Genomic DNA, 10549 nt, shown 5'->3' with positions numbered 1-10549 from the left:
ATCTATCAGACATACAATGAAGTTAAGATTTTCTTCAGAATTTTACAACCCAAGATCTTTATTTTGAATCGTGAACATCTACTTTCAAGATATATCTTGGTATAGAAAGCAAATCAATATGGGTTACCTATCGATTATAAACTTATAACACAATCAACAAGAAATTAACAGAAAGAGAAAAATAGTGGTAATTAACGTCAGAAAACAAGAGAAGAAGATGGGGATATAGTTAGTAAATAATGGAAATGTTATGTTACGGTTAGTAATTTCAGTTATTTAACCCTTTTTTGAATGCTCAAGACAGTCGACCTAAATCCTAGGATCCAAACTCTAATTTCAAACTTTCTAGGACCCAAATCAAAGTTGGGACCCAAAGTCTAAGTATCCCATTTTTTTTTTCATTTGTAGTTTCACTTTCTTTTTTCTATGTAATTTGAATCGACACTCAGCTGGACTTGCAGCGATTGGCCAAGGTTCGGCCGACCTGTTCAATCATCTTCGAAAAACTATTACCTATTATGAAAAATTGACTTTGTCTATTCACGAGAACTCAAATATGCACATGTAAGTCATGACGAGCATTTGATATCCGCAAGTGTTGGAGACCTGTCCGTGGTATCTGATGACAAGATTGCAGCATTCTCTGGAGGTTTTTTTTTTCCTTCTCTCTGTGAGGAAGTATTGTATAATAGATTGATTTCGGAATCCTCTTCCTTATACAGATGTGATCTTTGGATGTATGAATTTGTAAAGTTCCTCCTTTTCATTCTTATGCTAAAACCAGTTAATAAAGCTTATAAATTTTTTTATTGAGATAAAAATCTATGAGACATTAGAAATTCAAAAAATGAATTGAGTTTTCTCTTACCAACACACTAATTCTTCTATACTAATGAAATGAAAAAAAAATTGTTAAATGGGACGGAGAGAGGAAAATTAATTGACAGTAAAAGGATTAAAGCTCTTAATTAGAAATTTGTTAAATGGGACAGAGAGAGAGGTAAATTAATCGAAGCTCTTAATAGTTTTGACTAAAAAGAGATTAAATACAAACAAGGCATAAGGGTAGAAAAGGAAAACTAAAAAGATATCACCCACAAAAAAAGTGACGCGTGTATCTTATCTTCTTAGTGAGTGTTTATATCCCTATCTCTTGTTACCTGTCACAGAGAGAGAAGAAGAAGGAGAAGTGAAAATCCAAACACCGCCGCCTTAAAGAATGGGGGTAAATTGCTTTTCACTTTCTTCATTTATTATTTTTCTTCAATTGAATGCGTTAATTTTTTGGGTTTATGATCTTATGATGATGATTGATTTGACTCCTTGCTCATCAATTTTAGGGAGACGATACAACGCTTCTGAAAATATTTGAACAAACTAATGTTGTCCAAATCATTGCCAATAAACTACCAGTTAAATCTGTTAACCAGTTATGGTGTTCATGCTGGAATTTCTACGATAATGATTATCTACGACTATATATGCGCTACAAGTTACGACACAAGGTAATGTATTTATATTTTCTACCATAATTTTTTTTAATTTCATTTTTGTTTTCCCACCCTTGAATGTTGTCCTTGTACGCAATTGTTAATTCACTATATTTTACAGAGATTGGTAGATGACCACCAGAGTATACAAGATGAAGTAAGTGAACGTAAATTCAGCTTTTTTTTTTTTGGACATTCAATTTGAAAATGCCACCCAGCAGAAGACTTTCTTTATTTCTGAATTCAAGCTGTTTATAATTGAATTTTTTTTTCAGAAAAGACAGGCACAGCTTAAGGCGGAGAGATTGGCAACGCAACAGCCTTTGGGTACTATTTTCATCTATGCAGAGGTGGCTGAGACTATCATGAAAAATGTTCCAATTGAAACTGTTGCTAACCTACGACTTGTATGCAAAGACATGAAGAGAAAGCATACCATTCGATATTATCTACAGAAATACAAAGTACTAATTAATCTTCCTGTTCCATTTATAGCAATATATATTTTTGCATTTATTTTCTATATTTTGTGCCTTCATCTATTTAGTTATTCAACTTTCCTTGATATCAGGATTATTTTTTTACTTCAATACCATATTTAATGATTCTTGGTAATTAAGAGAATTTATTTATTTTTCCTTAAAATGTGTTTTCTTTGAAGTTGAAAATATTCCATCTATTTTGCAGGATCAGACAAGGAAAATTAAAATCCAGGAAATAATAAATCATATACTCAGCCATGTTCCTGCTAAAACTCTTCTCACATTCCAATCTGTTTGTAGAACTTGGAATTCTCTTATCTCTAACCCTTCATTCATAGATTTACATCTTTATCAAGTAAAAAGAAAACCTCAAATTCTCGTTGCTGTTGATGGTTATAGTTCAATCAACGTCTTCTCAACAAAATCTGGCTTTGAAAGTGGTGGTGAAGCTTTTCTAGTAGATTCAATTAAATGGGACGAAAGTGATATGCTAGAGCCCTTGAATGGCTTGTTCTGCTTGTTCGATCCAACGAATTATAACACCCGTATTTATAACTTGAGTACAAGACAAAAAACACCATCTATTTTCACCTCTCTTCCACTACAACCCAGTGATACTATCATGATTCCAAGTATTGGGTTTGGATTTGATCCCCTTACTCGTAAGCATAAAGTTCTTTGTGTGTGGGAGCTTTCAAAAGAAATTTTCTCTGATTATAGTCATGGGGATGTAAAATACTTTTCCGAGGTTTTCACAGTGGGTGAGAAACAATGGAGACGAATTGATGAAATACCACCAGTTTCAGTGTATAGAGAAGCTGTTTATGCAAATGGTTCAATCTACAGGCGGAACGGTAACAACTATATTGAGATACCTAGTTTTATCATGGAATCTTTTGGGGGACATACTTCAATTCTGACTGAAAATTTGGTACAAATTGATGGACATATCGCTTTAGCAAACAGAACAGTAGAAGGTAAATGTCTAAAACTGTGGATTTCAAATGATGATTGCACGAAGAGAGCAAACATGTCTACAGTCTGGAAGGAGGAAACAATATGTCTTCCTTTTACTTGGAGTGAAGGGCGTTGTCTCTCTGTTAATGAAATTGAAGAGACTAAGAAGTTGATAATACAAGACCCGGTTCCATTTGATGATAACTTGAGTTCAAGAGATTTCATAAAGTTGTGGCTTTATAATCGAACTGAAAAATCTTTTCAGAAGATTACCATCAGTGGTATATTTCCAAAACTGAGAAATCCGTTTAATTACGGATTGTTTGTGTTTCGTGATAGCCTTCTACCCTTAGAAGATGCACCAGAAGCTTAGAGATGGAAGAAGACCTTTTATTTTAGTTATGCATTTATTTTCATTATGTTTAATTAGCTACTGATGGGACGGTTTTTTTTTTTATTTGTTTGGTGGTGCAAAAAGCTTATCTTTTTTTGTAAAAGATTGATACTTGATAATCTTACTGGCTTTATAAATTTTCTATCTTTATCTATGGTTCGGTTCAATTATGTATTCTCCACATCTGACTTGGCTATAGACTGATTACATGCTTTGCTGCTGATGGTTTGTTGCTTTCTGAGCTTGCAATGTCGCTTGAGTTTATCCATGCAGATTCAGCGGGATCACGGGCTGTTTCCATTCTTGCGGTAAGTTGTTTCAAACTTTCATGCTGTTGGTGGCCTTATGTGTCTTCCATAATACTTCTGCGATTTTCTTTTTTTTTGTTTCTGTGGGTTTCTTTGTTCTGAATCTTGGATTTTCTGATTTCTCTATTATAGTTTCAGTTCAATTGCTTGCATTTAGTGATTATTGCAACAATAGTTGTAGGTAAAACTGGTTGAAGGGGAATAGAATCAATAGATGTTTCTCATATGAATTGGTGGAAGCGGTAATCTACAAAGTACAGTAATATTCTGGGCGTGTCGTTAGCTATGAGGAAATGGAAGTAAGAATGTTCAGTTGATTAGATCATTGTCAGCTCTATCATATTTTCATAGGATTCTGGGTGGCCATTGAAAAGATTGTGTTTCTCAGGAAAGTATGCAGTCTTTGTTGGACTTTGATCCAGAGGTCAAAGGATTTGAGTCCGTAAGGTTCAGTGGCCTTCCAAACAATTTCAATATGGTTCCTGTGCCCTGTACATCAGAGTCTGCTCCAGATGTACATATGAGAATTAGGTAAATGTCGTTTTTCATTTCCATTTATCGTTTCTCATTACCATTTTGTTTCAGACACTCCTCTAATGTTCTGTGAACTTATAGTTCTGCTCGAGATCTGAGTGCAATTACCTGCATGTTTTGGGTAGCTAGTCGGGGTTTCATATCTTCTGCGAAAATGGATTATTCAGTGACTGAAGAATTCCCAAATTCTTAGTGTTAAATGATAACGATTCAATGGTTTATATCCTTGTTTCGGGATGTGTTGATTCAGTCATGCATTCTCGCGTTTGTGATGCAAAATGGAGAACATTCTCTTAACTAATGCTTGATGCTCCGCGGCTGAGTTGAGTCTTAGCAAGGGTTATCTATCTATATTACACATTTCCCAAGTTGGGTCTTGCTTACATATGATTCCCAAGTCGGAATCATCTTAGTCCCAACTGAGTGAGGTCAACGAAAGAAAGAGATTTAACAGCCATCTTACCATGTAGATAGTCGTTCAAGGATACCATATGCAAATATGAAATTTTGAAAACGTAAATGCAGTAACAAGTCATATCGACTATGTTAGGACCGTGTAAGAGGCTACGCATATGAAATGTCAAAAACGTTCACCGGTAAACGCAAATTATCATTTCCTGTTAACTTGTTTAACTGTAAGAGTTATTTTAAGTCTGAGTCGTGGCTTAAGTTTATTCAATTTAGTGTTTGGATCGTTGACCCGTTAGTCGATCAAATTAACTAGCGATTTTGGTCAAACAATTAATTATATCTAACTTCCCGAACTGTTTGACTAAAATTTGAAGTTGATTAACAAGTCAACGGTCCAAAAACTAAATTAGATAAATTTAGGACTCAAACACTAAGACAAACCAAAATATATGACCCAAATTCAAAATAACTCTAATTATACTTACCTATGAAGATAAATAATCTTTGTACATAATTCGCCCGAAAGTGAATTAAGAGCAAATTATGAGTCAATGCAAAGACTATAAAAGCGAATGTGATGATAAATGAAATAGGTTTTCAAATTATCACAAAGTTCTTTACTGGCATACATGGATACTAGCTCACATGTTCACTGCTCTTTAAGCAACTTTTCTTTTTTTTACTTAAAAAAGGTTATTATAATTGATAAAGAAAAAAAAGAAACAAGAAAGAAGGCGTTTATGCCTATATAAATGGGTTAACACAAACCCAAAACAAGAGAGAACAACAAACGAAATTAAATTCACTTAGACTATATTTAAAACCTAGAAAAGCAAACAACAAGCTAAGTTACATTCACTCTATTTAGTTTTCTTAGCAGGGATTCTCTTCCCTTTTCCAAACTTATCATTGTCGGAAATCCCTGGAGAGAAAAATTTTCCTTTTTTTTTTCATCTCTCGAAATACTTGCACTGTTATAATAGTTAGCTATGCCCTTCAAAATGTGCTTGAACTTCGTTGGATTGGCTCCCATCACATGAGTTATCCTTACTCAAAGCGATCCTTAGTGGAATATCCTTTATGAGTTTCAATTTTCCATTGTTCAGATGCTTTTAGGGCTGCACATGGACTGTACGGGTTTTTTAGGAACTCGGTACCTGTACCTGGTAGTGGCCGGTTCCCATTCTTGACTACTTGTACCTGTACCTGTTCAAGATACCGGGTATTTTACCTGCAACCTAGCATTCATCTAATAATCTTTCAGCAACAACACTAATTCCATATCTTCACTGTAAACTCTCAGCCAACACAAACAACAACGTCAATTTTTCCATATGTTCTCGGCTGCAAACTAATTCCATCTCATAACTCGTCCATCTTCTTAACCAACACCAGCTCAATCTTCTCAGGCAACACATACCATCATCACCACCTGCACCTGTTTCAATTAACGTCAACATCAACAGATTTTTTTTTGAACCCCATCTTCTTGACAGCATCAGATTCAATTTCACAATACACCCATCTATAACAGAAACCCTAATTCCCAATTGAATTGCACACACAGGTACAAAATTTTGTACTATCTAGTTTTCCTTTGAATGTTGATAAAGGGTTAGAGTGATTTGATTGCATGAAACTTGATATTTTCATACCATTTGTAATAATGATACTATCGGGTACTGAATTGACTTTTAGTTACTAATCAGTGCACACAGGAACCAAAATTAGTGCTATTTAGGATTAGTGATTAAGGATTTGTTTGATTCATTTATATAAAATATTGTTGCTATGAAACTTTTTATATCAGTACCATTTGTAAAAGTCTACAAGAACGAAGATGTACTGAATTACTATTAGCACGGCAACAAAAAAGGACCCAAATATAGTTTTCCCATTTATTGATTATGGATTACTGATTAGTGATTATGGATTTATTTGATTGATTCATGTAAAATTTTGTTGCCATTTCACTTGTTATTGTCATACCATTCTTAACGACCCGATACTGCTGGCTTATATGGAACTGAACTGAATTGAGTTTTAGTTGGTTATTGATACCATAGAAGAACGAAGATGTACTGAATTTCAATTTTTACTATCTATTTTTCCCATTGAATGTTGAGAATAGGAATTTCAAATTTTGAGGTACTATAATTATTGCAAATGGGCAAGGTTAGTTAATGTTATCGTAAGACACGAGGGCTGCTCACTGTCGAAGCCAGGTAGCTAGTCCGCGAGTACACGAAGGATATAAAGAGAAGATGGCTTGCTAATTTATTGTTTAAATGCTTTTAAACTACATGGTGTTTTAAAAGAGGGACTAAGAAGGAATAGAATCCTTCCAGTGATTACAGCAACAAATCAGTATCAGGCTGCCATTGTGGTTAGGGAAATTGTGATTAAAGTTCAAAAAGTCTTTCATAGTTTGTCTAGAATGACATGAATAAGAATAAGTAAAATATGAAGTGTTCTGCGTTCTCCTTTTTAAGTTGTTCCAATTGTTTTTTGTTCTTACATTCCAAATCCTATTTATCTTTGTTAGTTTTTGTAACTCTTAGTCAGGAATCTGACTAATTAGATCCGCCTCAAAAGTTACGAAACAGTAAAAGCTTTTGAATCCAGACAGATGCCTGACCAGCCAGTCAGGCACAAAATTATACCCGACTCAAACACTTCCAAGTCAGATGTATGAGTCGAGTCAAGCCTCCACTCGGATCCCGGGTCAAACCCAATGACTGCTGGTTATGTACCAGTTCAGAGCAAACTAGGAAGGAAGAAATGGCACATCATGGAAGGGGGAGTATTTTGGTTCCTACTAAAACCAAACAAAAATGTGAAAATTTACATGAACTTCATCTCCAGAAGAGTATCATGCTTCAGTTATCACCATCATCCCTGTTCCTAATAATACTTGTCAGACAATTTAATGGTTCAGAAAGAGGAAGAAGAAGAACAACAACCCCATTCGAACGTTTCATAAGGGATTAATGCAAGTCTGGGGAGATGAAAAATCTTGATGTTGCAAGGTGTTATTTTGATCAAATGGTTTCAGTGAAGCCTTTGTCATCCATTTATACATCCAATCATCTATTAACTTCAGTTTCAAAGAACAAATGTCATTCAGCTGTGATTATGATGTGCAAAATGATGGACATGGTCGGTATTCAGCCGGATTGGAAAAATTAGAACTGCAGTAGAGTTTTCTAATGATGTCAAATCCTGTGGACGACCATTGAGCCTAAGCACGTGTAATGGATTGTTGGATGGGCTCTTCAAGAACCACGAATTTGACAAAGCAATCGAACTTTTGTATTTTGTGAAGGAGAATGGTTTGGAAGCTGAGCTGTATACGTACAATATAGCCACTGATGGTTTGTTCAAAGCTGGGGAACTCGTAGGCTCAAGGAAATTATTTTGTGAACTCCGTAATAAAAGCTTTATGCCGGATGTTAGAACATTTACCATAATGATCGATGGCCTATGCAAGAAAGGGATGCCATTTGAGGCTGAGAAAATTATCATTGAAATGGAAAAGAATGGTTGCTTGCCTGATGCTATCACATATTGCATCACCATTCAAGGTTTCATTAATGAAGAAGAGGTTCATAAGGCAAAGCAATTTTTTCACGAAATGCTTGAAAGAGGATTTGTTCCCAGCAATGATATAATTTCATTGTTAAAGAGCAAACTTTCGGTGGATCAACTAGAGAATTTCAGTTGTTTCGCAAACCAAATTCTTGCCTTGTCAGAAACTAGCAACAGTAGCGCAAGTAGTAATCTGGATGAAGAAAGGTTTCTAGATCAACAGGACATAAAGGCGTATGCCTAGAAGGTTTGTTCGGTATACCATGATAGAAGTTACCAACGACCCTGTTGGTTTCTCTGGAGATGAAGGTGTTATGGAGACATAATGCACTAAAGGGGGGATCGAGGGGACAACTTCCCACTCATCTATGGTAATTTTCATTTTGGTGTTATGGTTTTTTGTTTTGTTTTGTTTTGTTGAAGCTCATAATACTATGGATGACTACAAAAAAACATTACTTGATTTGTTCTCTTGCACAGTTTGTTTAAGGCACTCTTTCTGAAATGGGTGAAGTTTTCATCACTAGGAGCTGTGATGCAGGGCATACTACAATTCCAGAAGATTCCGCTTAGAGGTTTGGCTTCCATGGTTTTCTAGTTACAGTCTTTCTTATTTTTAGGATTCTTTTAGATTTCCTTTTAGTTTTCTGTTTACTAGTTTAGTTATTCTTCAAGCCTATATAAAGGCTAGATTAAGTCTTGTAAGATCTATCTATTACTCAATCAAATTATTAAACACAAAACTTATCTTTCTCTTCTTGCTTGAATTCTCTTCTCTTCTTGCTTATAGCAATCTAGTATCGCTTTATTTTACCTTGTTCCACATTAGTTGGGATCACCCGCTTAGTTTTAGGTTTTTCATCCTATCACTTGATCCTTTACTTCGCTTCCGCAACACCTTTTCATTCCTTTTAAGTACACACACAAAAAAAAAAAAAATGACTGCTCAACCAGTTACTCTAGCAGCAATCGAAGCTCTCATCAAATCTCATACCGAGATTTTGGCAAAATACATTACTGAAACTCTTGAAAAGTCCATGGAGGAAAAATTAGGGTTAAGAGATAACAAGCTTGAAGCAATGCAGAATCAACTTTTCAAGGTTGCAAAACACATAAATATAGATTTGGATATGCCTGAGCTTGTAGACTTAGAAGACAAAACTAAAAAGGATACACTTCAGTTTTTACAGAATGATGAAGTACCTAAAGATGTATTGCGTACTTTAAACATTAAGAAACCGTATGAAGGGTTCATAGGTCATTCAAAGAAGAAGCTAGTTTCTCCTACACTCGACAGTGATGATGAAAATGAACGTGAGAACGATCTAGAGAAGAATTGGATTGAAGAACGACGTTTAAAAACTGGTCACAACCCTTACAGTTCTTTACCCGAATATAAGCTAAAAGCTGATATTCCCAACTTCTCTGGAAATTTTCGTATTGAAGAACTAACTGATTGGTTCTTTGAGGTAGAAGCTTTTTTTTGAATTTATGGAAGTCCCTGAAGATTCTAAGGTCAAACTTGTGACTTACAAGCTCAAAGGAGGAGCTGCAGCCTGGTGGGATAAGATCTGTGATGATCGTAGAAACGCTAACAAACCGAAAATACGTACTTGGACACGTATGAAAACTTTGATCAGGGATAAGTTCTTACCTAGAGACTTTATGCAGTAACTTTTCATCAAATTGCAGAACATTCAGCAGGGGCACGCACTGTTGAAGAATATGTGTCCGATTTTTATAATTTGGTGGCACGAAATCAACTCAAAGAATCTGAAGAACAGTTAGTTGCAAGATTCATTGAGGGGATGAATAGATTAATACAAAATGGTATGACTCATTCAGTTTTTACTATGGTCGAAGCGGTGCAGCAAGCTATTAAGATAGAAAATCGCCTTCTCCGTTTTTCTAGGACTTATCCATCCAGACAAGGGCGTTATCAAAATAATTCCAGGGGTACCAATTCATCTCAAAACTTTTCTCCAGATACTATTTTGACTATTCCCAGGCCTCCTTATGATGATGTTAGCCATTCACATCGACAACCTAGCCATATTGTGCCTTATACTCCACCTCTGGCTACACCTATCTTAGCCAATCCAGTTGATCTTCATCCGGGTCAGCAGTCTCACTCTCTGCAACCAACTCCTCATACTACAGGGAATCGGTTTCATAACAGGCAACAACAATTTCCACCGCAACAGAGAACTACTAATACTTATGCAAAATTTCGTGGAGATAAGTGCAATAAATGCCAGCAATCGGGGCACACGTCTAGTGATTGTCGGAAATTCAATGCTTTGATTGGTGAACCTCATTTCATTAATGAAGTCACTGGTGCGCTTAATGAGTTCGAAGATGAAGACTCACCTGGTGATTACGATG

At 35.5% G+C, this 10549-nt stretch overlaps 1 protein-coding gene across 1 annotated transcript; it reads left to right on the top strand.

The window, feature by feature from the left end:
- Window positions 1-3571: 3571 nt before the first annotated feature.
- On the top strand, window positions 3572-8408 carry LOC113344876 (pentatricopeptide repeat-containing protein At3g22470, mitochondrial-like). The gene is made up of 3 exons (XM_026588769.1): window positions 3572-3631; window positions 4020-4162; window positions 7748-8408. The coding sequence occupies exons 1-3, from the start codon at window positions 3572-3574 to the stop codon at window positions 8406-8408; spliced, it is 864 nt and encodes a 287-aa protein (XP_026444554.1).
- The last annotated feature ends 2141 nt before the right edge of the window (window positions 8409-10549 follow it).

This window comes from Papaver somniferum, unplaced genomic scaffold, assembly GCF_003573695.1.
Source record: "Papaver somniferum cultivar HN1 unplaced genomic scaffold, ASM357369v1 unplaced-scaffold_80, whole genome shotgun sequence".
NCBI lineage: Eukaryota > Viridiplantae > Streptophyta > Magnoliopsida > Ranunculales > Papaveraceae > Papaver > Papaver somniferum.
The sequence above is the reverse complement of the archived record's forward strand: the minus strand, read 5'-3'. Positions and strand labels throughout refer to the sequence as shown.

Bases quoted from the DNA above. Each gene is read 5' to 3' on its own strand.
- LOC113344876 (XM_026588769.1), top strand. From the start codon at position 3,572: ATGTCGCTTGAGTTTATCCATGCAGATTCAGCGGGATCACGGGCTGTT. The intron at 3,632-4,019 runs GTAAGTTGTTTC...TGTGTTTCTCAG, and splicing joins GGGCTGTTTCCATTCTTGCG to GAAAGTATGCAGTCTTTGTT. The intron at 4,163-7,747 runs GTAAATGTCGTT...GTCGGTATTCAG, and splicing joins GATGTACATATGAGAATTAG to CCGGATTGGAAAAATTAGAA.